The sequence below is a fragment of the Stegodyphus dumicola genome, chromosome 7, assembly GCF_044657685.1.
Source record: "Stegodyphus dumicola isolate Sdum_Otavi_A_Nest chromosome 7, ASM4465768v1".
NCBI lineage: Eukaryota > Metazoa > Arthropoda > Arachnida > Araneae > Eresidae > Stegodyphus > Stegodyphus dumicola.
Window position 1 is genome coordinate 122,171,476 of NC_140774.1, and position 24,607 is coordinate 122,196,082.

At 33.2% G+C, this 24,607-nt stretch overlaps 1 protein-coding gene across 1 annotated transcript in view; it reads right to left on the reverse strand.

Annotated features, from left to right (window-relative positions):
• Positions 1 to 24,607, reverse strand: part of ppan (Brix domain-containing protein peter pan) — a 46,874-nt gene that overhangs the window by 20,760 nt on the left and 1,507 nt on the right. The window contains exon 3 of the mRNA XM_035369409.2: positions 14,071 to 14,394. Within this exon, the coding sequence (XP_035225300.1) occupies positions 14,071 to 14,394 (324 nt within the window). The remainder of the gene's footprint in view (positions 1 to 14,070; positions 14,395 to 24,607) is intronic.

Here is a 24,607-nt window from a genome sequence, read left to right on the forward strand (position 1 = left end):
GATTATCTTAGAAAGGGTATATTATTCTGAAAATTTCTTCGATTTGAATGATAAATTAGAAACTGAAGAAAATATTTTCATAATCCTCACAATAAAATCATATATATATGTATATGTCATACATGACCAGTGGCATAACTAGAACATTTGCTGTCCGCTCGGGCAATCTTCAAAATTGTCACACCTCTTCATATAAGCAAATAACTTTAAAGAATGTAAACATGACACAGAGGAGAATAAATTAATAAATCTACCTTTATTTCTGAAGAAAAATTTTAATTCCATCATTTTAAAATTGCATTATTATTATTATCATCATCATCTGTTTGTAAAACCACCTATTACAGAGTAGAGGCCCACTTGATCACTCCATTTGCTGTTACACTAATACATAGTATAGAACTATTTCTTAAATGCAAAATTAAACATTTGTCATTCTAAAATGATTTTTATTTAAAAAACTCTTAGCTAGAAACACTTACAGCAACTATGAGAAAAGCTCACAACAGTATTACATTATTTGGAACTTTGTTCTGAAGAACTGCATTTTAGGATAAATTGCAAAATATCAACACTCCCTTCCACATTCCTGTTTTTTTTTTTTTTTTTTTTTTTTTTTTTGAAACACTTCTGTCTTACTGAGGAATTCTTCCTTATTAACCTTTTGATGGTTATTAATGAGATAGCTCGCATTTCAGTTAAGCATCGCAGTGGGGTGCAAACAAACGCAGTTGGCACTGCAAACTTACGAATGACAGATATCAAGCGTATATGGGAAGAAAGAAGTGCTTAATCTTGCAACTCCTGAAGGCTTAATGTCACCGTGATCATAATTTCATCGATATTCATGATTTTCAAACTTTGAGGAATAAAAATGGTATAAAAGTGTGTAGCTGCTGAAATCTCAAGGTGATTTCTTTGGATCCCTGACCTACAGAAAAATCTTCTTAAACTAATTCCATATGGCAATTCAGAATCTTGGTCTTCATCTGCCTGAATGATCCACAAGGCTAACCTCACCACCACAGGTCTTACTATTTTCACTTGAATAGGAAAATTAAAATTCAATGATTTTTAAAATAAGAAGTGATGCCAAGCCAAGTGCTATTATACTTATAATAAGGAACTAGCTGACTGAATATCCATTGATATGCAATATACATCAATGCACACATCATTAATGCCTATAAATGGCAGTGTTGCAAACCATGCATTAGCTTCGAATTTTTACATATATTAAAACAATTTTTAAGATCCATCAAGCGGCCCACAGTAAAATTGTTGAAAACAGGTAGATAAACTCCAGTTCAAATCCTGGCGAATGAAATGTCTGCATGGGAGTTTTTGTGGTTTTCTCCTCTATGTAAAATGGATATGAACACTAATTCCCCTTAAAAGGGCCCCATGAAAAAATTTATGCATTTATAACTTATAACATATCAAAACAATACCAGGATATTTTGTAGCAAAGCTGGCAGCATTAGCAAAATTTCACTTGCTTTATAAATGAAAAAAAAAAAAAATTAAATATAACATAATACTTTATATCTAATGGACTTTTTGAAAGTATAAAAGGGAAAACTTGGTAGCGAAACTATCATGAAAATTTTCCCCAGGTATCCAGAACTTTTACATTTTCAACTTTTTGGGCACAGAACTCCAGTGATTGCCTTGGCTTCTTCACAGTTAGATAAATATCTGATTTCTGTGTTAGGAAGAATCTTTTCCCATTGACTCTCTTTCGACTTTTCATTCAATTTTCCATCGAATATCTGTCACAAGCAGAGCCGTAGCTAGGGCTTTCAGCATCCAAGGACAAATGAAGATTTTACACCCTTTCTGTTTGTTAAGAATGGAAAAAATTTCGTTCTAAAATTTTGAAACATTAATTTGGTACCCCCTGGATGTTGCACTTGGGGATAGATGTTTCCCCTTGGCTCCCTCTGGCTACAGCTACTGTTCATAAGTTAGTTTGAAAAGACTGAAAGTTTAAAAATGTTTTGACCTATGCTATGTTTTGACCATACTGGGTCTCTTCAATCATAGCTACCCACATTCAAATGCTATCACAAATTTTGTATGTGATTATAATTGCTCATTATTGAAATTGTAAAATAATGCTTTAATTGAAAATGATTTATGCAGGCTTTATGCTGTTAAATAAAATGAATTTTAAAACAAATCTTTCATGTTATAGCAAAACAGAAATAAGAGATCCGAGTTTTCAAATTTTTTCATGATACACACTTAATGACGAATAAAAATATTGTACTTAAAAAAAAAAAAAAAACTGTCTGAAAACTAGTAGCCCCATCAGTGGCCAAAAGGTTCAGACTGTGAATGCTGGAAGTTGTGACCCATGTTCGATTCCAGGCAAATGGACTAACTGCATGATTGGTTTTAAGGGTTTCTCCCATGAATAAAAGCCACTTACAATTTTATAAACGAATAAAAGCCACTTACAATTTTATAAAAATTAAGTTTGAACTTTCAATTATGTCAAAAAGAGTTTCCAATTCTGGAACTACCAAAGGATTTACAAAGTGAAAGCATGTTTCGATGTCCATTAAACAAAAAGTGGAATTGCTGAAAAAAATGGATAAGGCTATCCATCTCAAAATTATGCGAGAAGTATGCCATTGGAAAGTCCAACTCATGACACAAGAAAAAGGAACTTTTTGTGGAAGCATCTTAAACAACTTACATTGAAAGAAATGTTTAATAAAGTAAACAAATAAATATTAAGCTTTTTTTTTTTTTTTTTTTTTTTTTTTTGTGTGTGTGTAAATTTTGATACCCTTTAGATCATGATTGTTCTTTATTTCATATTTTTAATTGTATAATTTCTACATTCCATCTTACAAGATTTAAATTGATGATCTATAATCCGGAATCGACGAAGTCCCGACGAGCCCAGATTACGGACTTTGTACTTGCTAAATTTTAATCCATATGCTCCCATTGGCCGAGTAGGCGAAATCATGAAACACCGGACTCGAGTTGGAATTCCAGCAAAAGGGTTGGCTTCATAGGAATTTTCATGATTTTTTTCCATGTATAATGTGAGTATAGAGCAGCTTTCCTTAGAAAACTGCGTGCAAGGACTTTTTGTTCCCGTAATGACACTCTTCATGTGCTTTCTCAAGTTCAACTAAAGAAATCCGGGTATCACATTAATTCATTCTTGTCTCGATGAAAATGCTATTTTCACCTTGGCTTAGCACTCTTCTCTATCAAGACCATACAGAGAAAAGACCAATTTAGTACTTGCACATTATTTATATAACACCTTCATTCACATTACTTCTCAAATGTATGCATTTGTGGATGCATTCTCAAATGGAGACATGGTTGCAACTTATTTCAATGAAACCATTTATATTACAATAAAAATTCAGTCTTCGCAAACTTAGTTCAAAATTCCCACGAGCAGCAATGTGCCTGCTCATCGTCAGATGGAGATCTATTTATCAAATATTCTATCATCTGTTATTCCTAGATATGGATACGTATACAAACATGAACATAAAAAAAATTAAACAGCATCATCCAGTAAACCAAACCAAAACTTATATAAAATTGCTTCAACTTATTTCAATGAAACCATTTATATTACAATAAAAATTCAGTCTTCGCAAACTTAGTTCAAAATTCCCACGAGCAGCAATGTGCCTGCTCATCGTCAGATGGAGATCTATTTATCAAATATTCTATCATCTGTTATTCCTAGATATGGATACGTATACAAACATGAACATAAAAAAAATTAAACAGCATCATCCAGTAAACCAAACCAAAACTTATATAAAATTGCTTCATTTGTACATTTGAGTAGCATATAATAATCTCCAAGCAGATTAACATTTTAATTCATTCAAGTTAAATTACTTAATTCTTTTATGGTTATAAACATCAGTTTTTATTCGGGAAACTATCGAAAAAATGAGAGAATGTCTAAAAACTAAAATACTGTCACAGGAGGACGAAACTTTATATACGGCAATTAGTTGAGCTTATTTCAGCCGACCTCGATATCCAAGATTAGACACACAGGACCAGAGGTATCACCTAATAACAGAAAACAGCTACCAACTGCTATTGTAAAACATGATCCTAAGTCTCTTGAATGTTCTGGCAGATTTCTTGCAGATTCATTATATGCTGACTTATCAGCTGCTTTGAAGAAATCGTTATTTCTTTTCATATAACTGTGGATATCTAGTTTAAGATCGGCATGAATTTGAAAATTAAAACTAAATTACGCATTTAGAATTACTCCAAGAATTTTATTTTTAACAATTTTATACTTTTTTTTTACAGTAGGCATTCCATAAGACACATTGGCATTATGTTTAATTAATATGTATACTATATATTTGTGAAGCAATTCTATGGTAAGACTTGTTTCAATTTCCGAAAAAAAATGGGCTTTCTTAGCTTATGACAACTAGTTCTCTCGAACTGGCAATCATTGAAGATGAAAATTTAAATAAATAGAGGTAAAGTAATTTTTGAAAAAAGAACTTCATAGATTCCTTCATGGCTTCTAAGCTACCCGAGGAAGTTAATTTCACAAATCATGTAATCTAGTAGAAATCTTCAGTAATCTAGTAGAAAGAACAGAAAACTGCAATAGTTTTCCCTCTCATGCTATTACTTGAAACTGCATTTAAAATATTGCAAGATCCTTTTATTTATCAAATGTAAATTATAAACATTGTTTTATCTCCCTCTGTTACAGAAAATGTCCCCTCTGTTTTCTACTCTTATATTATGAAACTGTGTTCTATTCTTATGTTTGTTTTCCATTATATGGAATAGATACTGCATATCTTCTCTTCTTTTGAGAATTATGGAAGAGAAATACAGCTCTTTTTATTATCTGTTGTAATGTATAATGCTAAATTATATGCTTTGCAATGTTTAACATATTTCTTGATTATACTTCAACAGTTTCACCTCATTTCTGAAGATAACAAAGAACAATCTCTCTTCTTTGAGACTCCTTTTATTGGTTCTCTGTACATATTCAGAGGAAAATGTCTTCAGTCTGTCAATGTGTTAGCTTAGTCATTTATTTTTATTTTTTAAATGTATTTTGCTCAGCTGCTCTGCTTTCAGAAATACCTCAGATTAATGATGATAAATATTTTGATTAAGGTACAAATGTTCATTTTATAAATGAATAAAATGCTTTCCAACATAGTAATGTTAATATAAATTACACATTTATTTGGTTTAGAATTCTAGTGTATGTATGTGCGTAAAACTACTTTGACTGAACTGAAAGGTACATTTTAAGTAATGATTGTAATATCATCAGCATATACTGTGAATGTGGATTAGAGAATATGCTGTATGTTTTTCAGATAAAAAGTGAGTAGCACATGATTTAATAACTAACTAATAATGACCTAAGAGAAATTTAGTCTGAACTGGTTAATTTGTGAAGTATGTAATTTGGTTTTGCATTATCAAGGGCCTACCTAGATAAGAATTTAATAAGTGTGTAATATGTTCTAGTTAACCCAAAATATTTCGCAGAGTACTGTGTCTAGCAACGCACCGTTGAAATTTATTGATATTTAGAAAGACTGTCTCATGGTGATTGCTTTGTAATTCATCAGAGATGAATTCAGGTTGGTTTGGTTAAAATATATTTATTGCTAATATTTAAGCTTCTTGTCTTCTTGCTAATATTTAAGCTTCTTGAAAATAGTTTCAAACCACAAATATCATTGATTCCCCGTATGGGCGTTAAGTTGATGTATTTTCACAGGATTATTTTAATATCTAAAATTTGATTTTTTTTTATTTCTTATAAATCAAATATAATTTCTGATTTTCTAATTCACTTAGGTCATGATATGTTGGTTTAAGTACTTTCAAGCGCATTTGGAAGGACAATTCTTGTGCTCATAGTCATCATATGTTTTGTTCAATTTCTGTTTTTCCTACATTTAACATTTCCAAGCTCAGTCTTTTTCTAGTATTTTTTTAAATTACATAATGTGGTTTCTGAAGTGTCATATTCCTTGTTGCCCAAGCATCTAAAATTTGCGGTAACAAACAGTCAAAGAAAAATGAAGCGAGTTTGGGGAGAATATTTTCACAAAATATCTCATTATGAAATTCTTGTTCTTTTACTTTCAGCGTGCAGTGGACTGAAAATGAATGTTACATATAAAGCATTCAGATGAAAACAATCTTTTGTGCAAATATTACTCTTCTGCACACATTTCTACAACCCACAGCTATATTTCTGCTTTACTTATTTAACAGAAAATATTGAAGGAACAGTGCTCAGAATATGGAGATCTTAAAATGATCTTCAATGCTAATCAAAGCTTAAAATTATCATTAGCTACAGCTAATGATAATTTTTATAAGGTTTATAGTATAAATATCCTGATCGGATACTTTTTATAAGGTTTATAGTATAAATATCCTGATCGGATACACTGCACGGATACTTTGTAAAACTATATCATCATAAATATCTGTGCTTAATTTATTTATCCAACAGTCATGAAATATTTTTTATAACTTTTTATATTTATTAAATCATAATTAGCTCTTTATGCATGTGAAAATATAGCCAAGTTTCTCTAGGTGGCTGGCTATCTTACCTAAAACGAGCACTTTTGAAAGCAACCATTTCTGAGGACTAAATATTGCTCTCAAACATCTCTCCAAGAAAGCCACCTCCATATATGGTCAGAATCATCTGAAACCATGTGGGTATCTTGGATGATCTCGGAGAAAGTTTATTGTATTCTAAAACCGGCAAAACAAATACTAAACTAGCATCACACGCATGTTTCGTCACATCACATGAACACATTGCATAAATGGCAATATTTGTTTTATTTTACAACCAGCTGAAATCTGACATCATTCAGCTGCTTTTTCAACAACCCAACAGAACTCACCGGCTATGCGCTGAACTTAAAATCGAATTTATTATAATACATTAATTCATGACAGAAATTAAAGAAAATTATATTAAATTTCAGTACATATATTGCACAGCCATTCAAATGATTATACAAAAGCAAAAACTTTCACATACATGTAATAAAACAATTTTAAGACCTATTGGTGGCCTTAAACAGTAAAATCGCTCAAAATTGCCAGATCGACCAATGTGCAAATCCTCATGGCAGTTTTCATCATTTTCCCCATGCATTATGTGGATAAGAGCCAGTTCCCTTTAGAAAGTCTCTTAGGAAGGCAGTCCTTTCCTTAGGGAAAGAACCTTCATATGCTTTGCAGTAACCAAAATCATCAAGTCGAAAGCAATGTTTAAAAGCTACAGAAAGATGCAGTTTCAATTAAAAATGTCAGCATTTTATTTGGAACATTAATAAAGTTTAAAAAAGTATTCTGAAATTATTAAAAATTTCCACCTTTTTGTTATTATGCCGCCATATATGCATCAAACATTTAAATTCGTTAAGAGACAGAAAATCACATCCGACTTAGACTAAAATCAATAATGAAAAAAATCTGATATGGCATGATACTCTTATACACCTATTAAATTTAAAAAAAAAAATTATACACTTCAATTAAACTTACTTTCTTGACTTATTCAAACTTCATTAACTGATCCCTTAAGGCAAGTTGAAAGTGACATCAAGAAATGAAAATTTTAAAATTAAATATCCATGTTAATTTTTCTCGTACAGGAGTCAAGTTTCTTGCACTTTTATTTTTTTGTAACTAGAACTGGGGGTGGGGGCTATATTAAAAATTAGATTTTGTTATTTGTCCAAAATTAATTTTTTTAAATCTGAAATTTAGTAAATGAATTTAATATCTATATAGTAAATAATTTAATAATCTGAAATTTAATACTTTTGTCATTTAAAACATTTCTGCAGTATATGTCTATGACCCATGATTGTGAAAATAAAGGCCAGTTAAGGAGGGTGGTTTTATTTTGTATGTGGGGTGGTTTTATATACATGGTGGTTATAATTAAAGTTCCAATTTGAAATGGTCATAAAAGGAAAACTACTGGACCAAATGTTATCAAACTTGGGAATCGTGTAAAGGAGGTTATGGGAATTGATTTTCCGTCGAAAAAAAAAAAAAGAGTTCAAAAACTCACCACCAGGGAAAAAATGGCGCTGTACACAGTATTGTTAAATGAAATAAGATATGAAAACATCTGTTTAAAATGAATTTAATAGTTTCCAAAACGTGTTACAAAGCATGTTCAATGTAGCGTCCAGCATTTTCCGAAAGCAAGTTAAATCCTGTTACTGCATACTCAACAGCAGCTCTTATCATATAAGGAGGAATGTTATGGACATGTCAGTGTATCACATTTTTCATTTCTGCCAAATTGTTTAGATTATCACCATAAACAGTGCTTTTGAGATAACCCCATAGCCAAAAGTCACAGAGGTTGAGGTCTGGTGGGAAGAGGGGAAGTGTTGGCCTATAAGATGTTCATTTGTGAAATGTTGTATAAGTAACTGTGCGACACACGTGAGGTGGGGTCCAGCCCTGCATAAAAATCGTAGTATCTAAAATGCCACGTTACTGCAGTTTATGTATCACGTAACATTTCAACATTGACTCTAAGCGAGTTGCAATCACAGTGGTCCAGCTGTCGACTGCTATTCAGAGAAAAATGGTTCAGTTATGCAATCGAATGCAGTAGGAGAATGCAATGGAACTAAGTAGATATCATGAGCGATTTCTTTGGCCCAAATCGATGAAAAGCGTTTTGAATCAGTATATTCATGTTTTAGGACCGAATTCAGGCTTCAAAAATTACAAATTAGCGGTCTGTAAAAAAACGACTTCCAGATTGTACGCAGTTGTGCGAGTGATTTGCGATCTCACATTTTCTAATCGCTAATTCGTGGTTTTCACGGACGAATTTGTCCCTTGCACGGATGGCGCGCTCGACTTTTATCGAATTTAACGCCTTTAAATGGTAATTCTTCAAAGTTTCTTAAGGGTATATATACAACATATTAAAACCGTGTAACAAAAGGTTAAGTTAGATTCCGACCCATATTTCGTTTAACAATATTGCATACAGCGCCATTTCCCCCCTGGTGGTGAGGTTTCGAACTTTCTTTTTTTCGCGGAAAATAAATTCCCATGACCTCCTTTACACGGTTACTGAGTTTGATAACATTTGATCCAGTAGTTTTCCTTTTATGACCGTTTCAAAGTGGAACTTTAATTATAACCACCCTGTATATATATATATATATATATAAAACCATCACATATACAAAATTTCAATGTTCTACAGCTAATCATTTTTTGAGTTATGAAAGATACACACATTTATAATAACAGATGTCATGAAAAAAACCCATTTTACAATCCATAATAGTTTGTTCTATCCGTACATGCAATGCATGCCAAAAAAATTGTCAAGATATTTCCACTCATATCTGATAACCAAAAATTTTCACGATTATAATACTTCCTTTACTTTGTGTAAGGAAATAAAAAGGTAAATGTATATTTAATAACAATGAACAAGTAAATTTATTCATTTAACATAAAGGCTCTTCACATAATGCTGCACGATTTTGAACCTATTCAGTATAATGGATAATCACAAAAAGCATATTATCAAGATTTACCGACTCACACAAACACCTTTCAACTCCAAATGAGTTTTAAAATTCTGCTCGGGCTACCATACATTACAGGTACCCTCCAGACAAGTGGTTCCATGTTTAAACAGATGGTTGAGAAGAAAATACAGTAAAAAAAAGGTTGGTGCTGGAGACTATTCAAGTAATTTTAGTATTAGATGTCCTGTAGAGAAGTACTGTGACAATTTTGCTGGATAGATAGCAGCTATAACATACAGCATTGATAAATTAAAAAATAGCCTAGATCAAAATATTGTGTTTTTCATCAATTCACAAGCTACTATTTTATCACTAACCAATTCTAACTATAATGAAAATGCCCAGGTTCATTCTTGTGAAATTAAACTTTTTGAGTTAAGGGAAAACAGAAAGAGCATTGTGATATTTTTGGAAATGACTTGTCAAGGCTGGATCCCTTAGGGCCCAACCTGATTTCCCTTTGCATAATAATAAAATGAAAAATAGCAGCATATCCTTATATTTTGATACAGCAATGGATAAGAAGTGGAATATCCTGCTTAACAAAAGAAAATTCCTACTTCCTTACCTCGACTTGAGTCAAGAATTCAGCTTGTTGTTCTCTGTGTCATCAAGGTTATATATGGATCGTAACCACCTGAAGAACTGCTCCATTATTTTAAAGTTTATTAAGACAACCCCATAGAGGCTAATTTTTACCCTTGCTTTTTTACACTCTCAACATCATTTTATTGGGCTACTCATCAACTAATGGCAGAAATGCTGAAGACGGGTGTAGGATTAAAAAAAAATTTACCAAGGACTTTACACATGGACAGAGAAAGCTTGATACACAAAAAATATTTATGAAACAAGAAATAATTGTAATAATTAAGATTTTAGACACCAATATGCAGCATGTAGTCAGAAAATGAAAAAATTCCTGTTCTCTTTTAATGATTTATGGTGAGAATTCTGCAAGTAACAGAAATAGACATTATAATTTACTTTTTCAATACCACTTAAAATTTTATAGCTTTAATGAAAATTTAATGAAATTTAATGAAAATAAATAAAAATGCCATCCACACGTATTTACATGTAATACATACAGCAACAAGTCGCAATAATCATTGAAATTTTAGTATGTATGCTTAGCAAGGTAAGGACACTTCACCTGTTTTACCATTAATTATTATTTGATGATTTACGATGAAAGACCAGACAAAGCAGACAAAATATCTACAATGTAAATTTATTTTTTACCTGTTGTTTGAATTCTTCTGCAAAACCCGCTTTATTATGGCAGCAATTTCCACAAATTTTAAGGGATTTTTCATGGTTTCACAATATTAAAAAAATTCATGTGCATTTTTCTGATTTCTATTGAAATTTTAAGATGGCTTCTCATTTTTAAATACTTTTAATATTTGATGACATCTTGAATGACCTATTTTTGAATTAAAACCATATTACATGATATCATATTATCAAGTCAACCAACAGCCGAGCGGTGCCAGTGAGCCATCTGTTATCACTGAAACTGGCAGTTCAACCAGGATTCAAATACCAGCAAATGAACTGGCTGCATGGGTATTTTCGTGATTTTCTTCGTGTAGCAGGGATATGAGCCAGTTTCCTTTAGAAAGTCTTTCCAGAAAGCCTCCCTCCACTTATGCAGATAACCTTGTTTGCTTTGCCATAATGAAATAGACACACAAAATCAACAATGATAACAGATATATGGAAAAAAAATTTTTTGTGTGTTTAAAATGCATCAAATTACACTATCAGCTTAAATCAAGATCTTGATCTCTTGTGATAGTACTGTTAAGACTGGCAAAGCTTGACTTTTTGAAAATAAATAGAACACAATGTGTCATTATCTAACGGATTCTTTGGATTTGTAAGTGAAACAGTTGAGAAATATTGGCTGAATTTTGCAATTTATTCTTCCAGATTTTCAATAATTATCAATTATGCCATCCTCCCCACAATGAAATAACATAAATTTACAGTATATGATACACGAAATAATATTGAAATATTCAACAAGAAGTGGCAATATACAGTAACAATTACTGAAAAGGCCAAATTTACTTTATGAATATATCATAGAAACAACACATTATCCCTAATATTACAAGATTATTTTAAATTTTTAATTATGCTTAATTTCTACATATTCAATAAAGTGTTGACCTAATCAGTAAATATAAGCATAATTTAAACACATTTTTTTTTCAATGTTCAAGTTATATAAATTACCCCAAAGTAAATATCAGTTTAGCATTCAAGGTTTTATGTAGAATGGTTCAAACTGATTTTTCCCACCATAGAGGCAATTTTTAAAATATCCCCGATATTCTCTTAAAAAAATATTGAATGATCTTTTCCCATTCTCACAAAACTCTTTATGGAATATTTATTAATATTATTTATCAAATAATTTATTATTTGAATTATATTCAGCAGAGAACCAAACATTGTGCTTTAGAAATTTATTGTTGAATGCACTAACTCATTAACTGAAGAGCCTTGGAAGTAATGTTTCACACTGGTTTCCAGAATCTATAGATGACTATTGTAAGCACTGAACGTTTTGTCCTAAATTGCTTGAGAGAGGAGGTATATACCTTAGTAAAGCCTGTTCAACTGTGCAGACAATCAACAACAAATGACATGAAAAAATTCACCAAGAATGCAATGATATTAACAAAACCTTTAGGTATTTGTATAATCAATGTATGTGCACATTTTCTGATGTAAGAATAACATTTTTATGTATGAAATTGCATCATGGTGAATCTGTAAGTGTTACTTTTGTTTCTACAAGTAAAAAAATAATCACTTTAATGCAGAAAAATTAAACGTTTTCCAAAATGAAAATTGACTATCACCTTAAAAGCAGTTGTGACATGCTCTATTTTTCAACAATGACACTAACTGAAAAAAATACTAAAAAATAGAAGTATTATTCAGCAAATATTTAGTAATAATATGATAAAGCAAGTCATTATTTTTTAATTCTGTCATTCCACCTTATTTGTTTCCACTTAATTTGTCTAAAGCTGGAATTTCATTCATACGTGGTGCATTGTTGCCATAGCAATGCATACATTATAAGAGAATACTCAAGCATGCAACCAGCATTTTGGAAGTGATTCAATATCAATTCACTGTATAGAAATAACTAAACTTGCATGGGAGCAAGTGAATTCATCAACACTGACTGATTGCTGGCATGAGGTCTGGTCAGAAGTTGTCAAAATTTTTTAACATTTAAAGAGTTGTGTCAGTCGTTGTCCCAAGCAAAAATCACCAGCATTAAAAACAAAAATTATAATTATATCACATACCCACTTATTAAGTACTAATAAAAATCTTTTCAATTAACTTTTGTTTTCATTTCTCCCTTTTAATTACAACAATATTCAGGTTCGATTAAATTGCAAATTCTTTCATAATTTGAACTATACCTAAAATATTTTTCCATGCAAAGATATTTTTCCAGAACAGAATTTTGCCAACTGCTTAACATATTAACCCTCTCGCTGCATAATTTTTTTTATCAAAATAGGTTCGAAAATTGCATAATTTTTTAATTACATATTTCAAATCTACATATATTTTAGAGTTAAAATATACAAAAAGTTTCTGTAAAAGAGTTTTTTTTTTTTTTTTTTTTTTTTCCAGTATAGAATTAGCTTATAAGAAAAGGTTGTCAGAAAGTTTAAACTGAAGAATAATCATATGAAAGGAAAATTTTGAAAATTAATCTTGGTTAAATTATGATTTATTTTATAAAATATAAAGGTAAAACGTATATACTAATGAAAATATGCAAACTATTTATAAAACATTTATTAGAAATGAAGTGTAATATGATAAACTTCGAAACAAGGCTCAAAGCATTCTATCTCGCCATCTTTGCACCAAATACGCGTTTCTTTAAGAATTTTTTTGCCATTTTTCGTTCTTTTTTTAGAAACAATCAGCACAATGTCTATGAGTTTCTTTCTTGATTGAATTGGAGGATATATATCTAGCAAAATGTCGAGCAGTTAGTCTCATGTGATTGAGAGTTGAACTACAGACACTTTTGAGCTTTGAAAAGAGCGCGGAAAATGTGTATATTTCACAAAAATATGGACAACTAATGCCATCTGTTAACCCAGATCTGATTAAATAATTGAACATCACAGAAAAGCCAAAATGATACCATGAACAGGAAAAGAGCGGGTTGCACAGTTAAATAACCGAAAAATATGCATCTCTGCGGAAATCGTGGGTTGCACAAATTTTGCTACTTCTATGTTGCCCGTGGAAATCGCGGGATACACAGCGAGGGGGTTAATAACATAGCATCCATATTCAACCAGATTTATTGCACAACATTTATCTGTAAATAATAGTGTTAATAAAAAAATTCAGGGTATTATATAGCCAGACGATAGATGACATATAATGTGATTACCTTATTCACATTGATAGATGGAAACATATTCTGGAACATTGTGGTCATCAGCTTAAAGTGCATTCCTTCACCACTGAAATTGTTCAGCACTAATAATGGATGATGTGCAAACAGCTTTTCATATATTATAGATTTCTTTTGTGAAGAGATAACATCTCTAATAAGAGAATATGCTTTTATTTGAAAAGTAAGTGTAGGTCCATGAGGTAATTTGCCAATGCGAAGAAACATTGCTTTCTTGGATTTTGAGAACATAACAAGATGAGTTACATTCAAAGGACCAGCCATATGAACAAAATCCTTCAATACATTTTGTTTTTGAACCTGTAATTGAATAATATAGTAAATTACACATTGAAAATAAATGCCTTTAAAAATTATTAATAACATCTGCATACATTCAAACTTGCAAATTTACATCTAGCGAAGATATTTCAGAAATGTTAAGAATACCCTTTTAAACTTGCCTTACATGTATATTCTTACATATATATATATATATTCATGTAAGGCATTAGTGTTGAATAACATTTGAATAATAGCAGGTTTGTATAACCAATGGCATATAATTACAACGAATAGTTACACCCAATGAAATCCTAATTAGTCTTTTCTTAGTTGGCATCATTTTATAATTAGCCTTTTATTTGAACAGTAGACTACTATTCACAAATTGATTTCTTTTGCTACAAATTAACTTACTAGTAAGCAAGCAGATATAATGTTTTATTTAGTACTGTAACCAAAATACAAACTCTGTTAATCTAAACTATGTTGGACTAACTGTCGCAATTCGGGTGCCCTCTGGTGAGTAGCCAGAGAAAGACTTCAGTAAACGACAAGTGATGAACCTGTTAGGTTGCATCAGACTCTTGCTCTGTAATAGTCTTAAAATTAAGTGTGATGTTCGTGTGTAATTTAACCCTGTTAATACATTATTGCTACACTATAAATGACTCTTTTTATGACCCCATCCAAAATGACCCCCCCTTATAATTGACGCCCAATGTAAATGTTTAAGAATTTTCATTTAGTCTTTGCTCAATTTACCTTTCAGGAACAGTACTTGCATCTACACCGTTGGATAACCCAGGTCCTAAAACTTCGTGTAAAATACCCAGGTATGATTTTTTTTTTCTGCTGCTCTGATGGCTTACAAGCAACAAATAGTTGTTGTCAATATTATTTGTTTTGCATTTAAACACTAACATTCTGTAATGTTTTAACTCTTGCTTTTACATTGGTAGAAAATTGTTTATATTTGATGATTTACAGTACGGCATGATTCTCTCTGGCAAAATATTTTCTTTTAAGGAAGAGAGATTTTTTTCATGTAATATTTTGACACTGTGTTATATAAACTGGTGGGCAAAACTTAAGCAACAATGTAAAAATTTAGCAGATAGCCATGAAATTGCAGAAAAGGAGGTCTGTAGATCAGTATGATGAACACGTAAGTCAGTAGAAACGTCGTGTGTATGCAAATATCAGGAACAAAACATCAGAGGCGACGTGAGCATACACAAAACGTGTGATGTCGGCGCGTGCAGTTCAACAGTAGAATAAAAGGAAGGACGGAGACGCAATTCAACATATTCACTGCAAGTGCCAGTGAGTCAGTTTGTGAAATATGGCTAGAAGAAATCACCTGGACGACTTCACACGTGGAAGAATGATCAGAAAGCTGGAGGAGGGCCGTACTGTCACCAGTGTAGCTGCAGAGTTCGGAATCAATAAAAGTGTCGTTTTGCAAGCTTGGAAAGCGTTCCAAACCTCAGGTACAGCTGTTAAAAAGGTTGGTGGTGGCCGCCCGAGGACGACAACTGCAGGGGATATATCATCCTGCAGGCGAAAAGAGGCCGACAGCAGTCAGCGAGCGCCATTGCTCAGCAACTCTGTACAGCAAAGGGGCGAGAAGTGTCGCGGTTTACTGTGGCCAGATGCCTTCACAAAGGGGGCCTATTCGCTAGCCGTCTGAATGTTGCTTCCCGTTGAAAGTTGGCCACCGACGCCACCGTTTACAGTGATGCAGAGAGCACAAAAACTGGACAACTGATCAATGGAGTCGTGTCCTCTTTACAGATGAGAGTCGGTTCAGTACCAGACGCGATTATCAATGCGTTTTGATTTGGAGAGAGGTCGGGACCTGGTTTTATCCCAGTAACATCAAGGAAAGACACCGTAACGGTGGTCCTGGAGTTCTTGTCTGGGGAGTCATTATGCTGAATGGGCAAACTGAGCTCCACGTTTTCGACAGAGGGTCTGTAACCGGGGATCGCTGTTGTGAGGAGGTACTCCTTCCCCATGTGCGTCTGGTCCGAGGTGCCATTGGCCCAGACTGAATTTTTATGGATGACAATGCATGGCTACATCGGACTCTTGCTGTTGAGGAGCTACTGGAAAGTGAAGATATCACTCGAATGGATTGGCCAGCGTACTTCTCAGATTTAAATCCCATCGAACATGTGTGGGATGCTTTGGGGAGACGTATTGCAGCACGCTTAAATCCTCTGGAGAACACCTACAACTCAAACAGATGCTGATTGAGAAATGGGCACTCCTACCGCAAGAATTGTTGCACCAGCTGGTTCTGAGTATGCGGAGACTGTGCGAAGCAACCATTGCAGTGAGGGGAGGGCATATCCCATATTAAGGAACATCTGCTTGTTGTTCTTCCTCTTGGATAGACAATCATGAGTCGCGATACAAAGCTTGTTTTTGTTTGTTTCCATGCCATATGCATTGTATTTCCTTTTCAGCTCCAATGCTTTCATCATCCTTTATGTACATAGTACTCTCCTTCAATTCTGCATTTCATGTCTCTCAGTTTATTTCTCGTGGAGTTATGGCAAAAAACCCTGCTGTTGCTTAAGTTTTGCACACCAGTGTATATATTTTTTTCATATTAACTAACTTTAGTGTATTTACATTCTTTAGTAAAATGACTTTATAGATCTTTTCTAGGTAAGGTGACCTCATTACAATCTTTTACTTAGTGCCATAATAAAGTTTTTTTCCCGCTTCGAAAAATTTATTTTAAATGAAACACGTCACCATGTCGTTTTTTGCTATATGACTGAAATAAGATACATGTGTTCTAGCATACAAACTTGGTGTGAATGTTGCTGAATAAATGACAATAGTTGACATTAAGGATGCCATTTTAATGAGTAAGAAATACAATGAAGAGTTCACAAAAGACCTATTTTTTTTTAGCATAACTGAGGAATGAAACGTAGAGGTACATGGATTTAATGAAAGAAAAGTGCATGAAAAACACGAATATAATAAAAGAAAAGAGCATCAGCGACATGAATGTAATGAAAGAAAGAGATAGAAGAATGTAAGCATGAGATTGAAAATACAAACAGCTAGTTCAGGTGCTAGTAATAATTCCACACCTGCTTTGAAACTCATTGACATGGATAGCTCTAAGCTACAACTAAAAACTTTCCTCACTTTAATCCAAAAACTGATAGCGTGAGCCTTTTCTCACTTTATTTGAAAAGCAACTAAAAATTCTGAATGCACCTTGAGGGAAATGGGTAGTGTATCTCTTAGGTGTGTTACCTAATGACGATGCAAAACTAATTGCAAAGGAATCTGCTGGTGATGCACAAGATTATGACATCAAACAAATTATCTTAAAATGTTTTAAATTAGGCACTGAAAAGTTTCGGCAATTATTTTCGCAACATGGCAAAAGTCCTGATAATACATGGCGAGATTTTTACTTCAATTTGAGAACTTTCTTTGATGGCTGGATTGGCGAATTAAAAGCCAATACTTTGAGAAGTTAACGGATTTGTTAATATCTGACCAAATTAAAAGACGCTCCCCTTCTGAGTATAGAGACCATTTTGTGGATCCCTGGTTCGAGTGGACTGGTCTTCTTCAACAAGTTGATAAATTGGATTTATATAAAGAAGCTAAAAACATCAGTAAGGGCACTCCAAAACCTTCTAACGTAGTCGTCCCTAAAATTATAAAAATAACCCTCAAATTGTTAAAAACTCGGCGGTAAGAAATGCTGGCATGTGAGAAGATCAACCGACTGTTAGTTGTTATGGTTGTGGAAAATCAGGCATCATTAAGATTAAGTGTCCAACCTGTTCTCCTTCTTTGAATAAAGAACCAGCTGACTTCAAAGCTATAAACTTACATACAATATCTGTGGAAACACTTCACATGGTTCTTTTAAGAGTAAAAATCAACAGATTTATGGGAATTGTTTGCGCCAACACTGGTGCTAATCACAATACAGTGGAAGAAACATGATATATAATCTCTTGAAAGAACATGGAACAGAATTTAAATTTACCATCGGCATAAGTAACTATGAAAGTCATGCTCGCCGACAGTATTCAAAGGGACAAAGAGGTCCACATGACCCAGGTAGACATTCACATTGAAGGAAGATCATTCCGCATAACTTTATTTGCGCTCCCCTTAAAACTTAGAGCAAAGGGTGACAGGACACTTTTAGGATCGGATTTTCTTAGAAGCGCTGGGATTGTTATAGACCTATTAAGTGAATGCCGGTTTTACCACAATAATCCGAAACAGAAGTTAATTGATGATGGTTTTAAACCAAATGAGCAAACCGAATGTATGCCGGAAGTTGACAATGTACTGTTAAAAGAAGGTGAAGGACAACCTCTATCACCTCATCAATGATCAAAATTAAATGAATTATTGAGTCAATATTCAACTATCTTCCAACCAGGGGAAGAAGCAACACCTTTCATAGAATACAATTAAAACCGGAAAGCATGTCCCAGTAGCTGTACCACTGCACAGAATGAATCTTGTCAAGAAAGAAATCTTAAAGCAGGATATTGAAAAGCTCTTGTCTGAAGGAATAATTAAATAATGTGAATCACCTTATGCATCCCCAGTTGTTTTAATACCAAAACCTAAGGGAATAGAATGCCTCTGCATAGATTACCGGAAACTGAACACTATCACAGTTACGGATTCCTACTCACTTCCGAGAATAGCCGACCTGTTACCTGATGCAAAACCTACTCTTTTTATGTCAATTTTTGATCTTCATGCAGGTTATCACTAAGTGAAGGTTCATACTAATGATGAAGACAAGATAGCATTTGTGTGTCTCTTTAGAACATATTGCGAATGCCCTTTGGTCTTCTGAATGCCCCAGCAACATTCCAGAGATTGATAGACCATTTTCACAATGGACTTGAGGACATCCTAGCCCTCATCTATCTGGATGACATAATCATTTTATCAGAATCATTCAAGAAATACCTTTCCAATCTCATAGCTATTTCTGAAAGGCTTTTGCTCCTTCTTGTGTGAAATATTTGGGATTTTGGATCACAGAAAAAGGAATCAAAGTTGATCCAGAAAAAGTTTTCTCTATCCAGAAAATTCCTTTTACCAAAAGCATCAAGGAATTCCAGTCCTTCCTTCAAATGTGTTCTTGGTTTAGAAGATATATACAAAACTTCACAGAAATATCACGATCCCTTAGTGATTTGACGAAGAAGAAAGTCTAATGGAAATGGGCTTTCAATCAGCAAAACACATTTGAAAAACTTTAAAAAACTGCCTCAAAACACCTCCTGTGTTGAAGCAAGCAAATAGAACTCAACCTTATACTCTTCCAACTGATGCATACAGTTATGCTCTTGGAGCTGTTTAACTTCAAGGGGAAGGGTCAAAAGAGCACAAAATCGAATATGCCAGCCAATTGCTTTCTCCTGGCTAAGTGAAGCTATTCGACGACTAAATGAGAAGCCCTCGCTGCCGTCTGGACCTTGAAGAAATTTGGTTGTTCCTTCGAAGGATCAGAAATAACTGTAGCATCTGATCATCAATTTTTAAAATGGCTTTTGAATCTCATGTCTACAACTGGATGACTTGTTAAATGGGCGCTTGAAATTTAGTCTTTCAACCTAAAAGTATAATACATCCCTGAAAAGGCAAACATCATCGTTGACATGCTGCCCCATCCAAGCTCCGAACATGAAGTTTCACCTTGCAAGATTTCAAATACAATTGTAGCTGTCATGCCCATAAGAAGTCCAAATCCCAACTTAAAGATGAAAATTTAACAAACATTATAGAAAGTTTCGAATTCACTCAGTAAACTGAAGAATGTGCCATTTGGACCGAATGGGGATTCTTAATGAATCAAAATTTCAATGTACAGTCAAAAGTCGTTAATCCGGACTCGTCGGGACTTCGGTGATTCCGGATTATAGATCATCAGTTTAAATCTGGTAAGATGGCATGCAGAAATTATAAAATTTAAAATATGAAGCCGTAATTTATGAAATAAAGAACAATTATGATCTAAAGAACAATTACAAAAAAAAAAAAAAAGCTTAATATTTGTTTACTTTATTAAACATTTCTTTCAATGTAAGTTGTTTAAGTTGCTTCGTTTTTTATGTGATAATACATTCTCTTTAATTCTTTAAACAGACATAATTTCTTGTTCAGTTACAAAGTTCCGCTGCTCAAGTCCTATAATTGCCGTGTCGAGAATACCGACTAATTTGTCAATTGAAACTTTTTCGTTTTCAATAACCTCTGTTACTTTCTTTGCTATCAGAAGCGAATTATAATGACGAGGAATTTGATTTAGATCATATCAAAGATGGAGTACATCGAGATGAAATACTACATTTAATAAGGAATTATAAGCCAAATAAAATAAAAACATCTGCCTTGAAGATAAGGATAGTGCTGACAGATCAACTTCCAATTCAATGCACGACGTTAAAGATAAACAAAGTTTAGATAAACAAAGGATATGCCTTTATCCATTTTTTGTAGCAATTCCACTTTTTGTTTAATGAACTTCGAAACCTACTTTCGCTTTGTAGATCATTTACATATTAATAAATATATATCAGAAATTCTATTTGACATAATCGAAAGTTCAAGCTTACTTTTATAAAACTGCTCTACAGTCTGCAAAAAATAATAAGCCGGATCCAATTCGAAGATTAAGGAACAACCCAATCTGCAACATTAACTGAAATAGATAATTAAATAATTTTAGCTTAGCTTATACCGTCCGTTATACATTAAACGCGCACTCGTAAATGTATTTTGCGCACACGCACAAGCATATTCTCAGCCGTAAAGACCTTACGCACCGCGACGCATGCGCAGAAAGTTTGAATCTTTGAGGTCCGGATTATGGCTGTCCGAATTAACGACTTTTGACTGCATAAGTACTTTTTTAATTTTAACTGCCTTCACATCACCAAACAAAAAATTGCTGTAGATGATAGATACTCTATCCATGGCTTATTATTTTTTTAAAGACAAAAACTAAGGGTGTGGCTTACATACAAAAGAATAATGTAGAAACTATTTTTGACATAATTGAAAATTTGGATAAGAGAGCTACAATAATAATGGCCTTCAAAAAATAATGAACTATATCAAACTGAACTTCTTCTGAATCTATTTCTTTCTCTCTTCTTGCAGTTATGCCAACAAAAGAAAACACGTATTAGCAGCACCCTAGGCCAGCACTATGCATTTCGCAGTGCACATTTACACAGCAAAATATTTTACCCCCCTAAATTCTGTTTCGTAGAATTTACTCCCCCTCCCACAAACTCCATATCACTCCAGAGCCATAAATGTGGTCTCAAGTAACATCAATCACTGTACTGTCATTGGCCGCAATGGGTGCGATTTCCTGGCCAATAAGTGTTGAAAGTTACATACAGAAATATCAGTTAATCAGGAGGAAAATTGCTTTTATGGCATACCTATGTTTGTTTTTAGAATACTGCATTCTTCATCTTAAATTTTGTCTAAAAAAATATTGCTGGTGGTTTAAAGGTTTGGATTGTTCTGAATACTGAACATTTGGACTAATTGTTGTATATATAAGGAGAACAACAGCGGGGGAAAACATTATAGCAGGATTTCTAAAAAAAGGTAAATACTTGATTACCAATGTTTCATCTTTTCTTAAATTTTATTGATTGCTCTTTTACGGAATTTTTAGTGCAGAGCTATTTTGAAAATAACTCTTGCCTTTGGCATATCAGCTTGGTGAAAAGTTTTGAATCTCATCAAGGAGTATTCTGTTTTGGAAACTGAAAAGAACCCTATACATGAAAAAAAAAAAAAAAAAAAAGTGATGAAAAAATTATTATATTACTATAGTTTCTATTATAATTACTAGTTTTAATTATTTATTTCTTTTGGGAGGAAAATGTTCAGCAATTATTGCTTCAAAGGATCTTTTACAGTGAGCTTCATTTTAGCTCATGTGGTGGCAGAAAATGGTGTCTTGCTGTATACCTAAGTTTCTTGATCTGCTATTTTGAAAAACTCCATATCCGCATGATATTTTGCATATGAACTCATTTTTTTTCATATACTCTTCGATATTTTGCATACGTGCTCAATATTTTACATACGAAATCTACAAAACTGAGTTTGTAGTTCACTTTAAAAAGCTCAAAACCTTCCTTCTAGAATTCTTCTGTTTTATACGAGGCTCATGATTCAGATATGGTCATCCCTTTTTTGATCTCATTGGGTTTTTTTTCCCTGCGCACTATAACACACCTGGCAAATGCAGCCAAAAACCCACTGAGGCAAAAGAATGCAAGAATGCTGAGTAAGCCTTCATCACCTATTATTATTTTTTTATTTTCATGACTGCATACTGTAGATGCATATTTGTCTCAAATAACTCTTCCAGTCTATAACAGTAATGTCAGCCACGTTCAATTCTCGGAAGCAAAATTTTATTGGTGTCATTTCCTTACACCAGCAGCAGATGAATCTGACGGCAGAAACACGTAGAAATTTACTTATCTAGCTCTTCAGCTCCATTATGCTGAAAACCAGTTGCCAATTCACATTCCCACAAATTCCATGTATTTTTTAACATCCTCTTAAGCTCTTCGTTTGACTAAAATGAAACTTCATTTCATGCAGACTGGAACACTGACAGTTACTGAGCAATATACAAAGTGGTTAAAATTAAAACACCCCTACTCTGAGCTCTCTATACACTGAACAACTGAGTGTAAAGGCCCCAAAATTGTTGAACATACTATTCAAGACATGGTGAAACGGATTACATGAAAAAAATATTAGTTCCAGAAACACCAATAGGTGGCACTGCACAACAGAGTATATGCTGAAAGGACACAAAATACACTCTATAACACATTCTATTCGAATATACCAAACATTCATATCACAAAGACCTTATTGATGCAAGGGAAGCTACTCAATATGATTTCCTTCTTCAAGATGTAAAATCTGCAGTCTGTGGACAGCTTGTTCAACTGCAGATCATAATTGGTCGATTGAGATGCTTCTCACATGCAGAATGATACTGTCTTTCAAATCTGCCAAGGTTATCAGGCATGTTCTCGATAAACAAGATGTGTTAAGTAATACCACAGCCCAAAATCACAGGGATTAAAATCTGGAGAACGAGATGGCCAGAGAGCAAAATTGCAGTTAGAATGACAGTTTAAGTTTCTTAACTTTTTGTGTGTGTGTATTTTTCACATTAGCAATAGAAATTAAAAAGGAATATTTCTATACCTCATGACTTTTTTTTTTTTGGTGATTATTCGTGCCTTTTCAAGCATATTTTCCATTGCACAGCACTACCTATCGGTGTTTCTGGAACTAATTTTTTTTTCACGTTATTCGTTTCCACATGTCTTGAATAATATGTTCAACAATTCTGGGACCTTTACACTGTAGTTTGATGAATAGAGAGCTCAGAGTAGGGGTGTTTTAATTTTAACCACTATAACCAATCCCTTAACATAAACTGTTGGACTACCTGTGACAACAAGGCTGCCCTCTGGTGAGTAGCCAGAGAAGTACTTCAGTAAAAGCCAAGGCTCCCACTTTATAGGTTGGACCAGACTATTGCTCTGTAATTTTTCTTAAAGTTAAATGTAATGTCCATGTGTAACTTAAACCTGTTAATAAATATTTGTTACACTATACCGGACTCTTCTATGACTCTATCTAAAACGACCCCTTTACAAAGTGACGCCCAACTTTATTTTCCTTGGCTTTTGCTCATTTTCTTTTTCAGAAACAGTACTTGCGACCACACCTGCTGAATCTAACTCCTAAAACTTTAGGAAAGGAGATACCTTGCCCGTCAGGTATGAGTTTTTTTTGTGTGTTCCACTCCGATGGCCTATCAGCAACAAATAGTTGTCGTTAATGGTATGATTTGTTTTGTATTTAAACACTAACGTTCTATAATGTGTTAACCCTTAATGTTGAAAATGTGCAAATACTTAAATATGAAAACGTAAAAATACTTTACTGTGTTCTTAAAGTATATATGTATATCTTGAATATTGTATCTATGAATATATGCACATCTATGAATATTGTATCATTTTGAAGTGATTAAGAAATTCTTTCTTTTTGTTTACACCTGAGTGCTCTAGAACTGCATAATCATAATATTCAGTTTTGTTTCGAAATAGTAAATGTGGTAAAGCATAAAAAGTATAATATATTCAAAGCGAGGCAATTTAAGAGT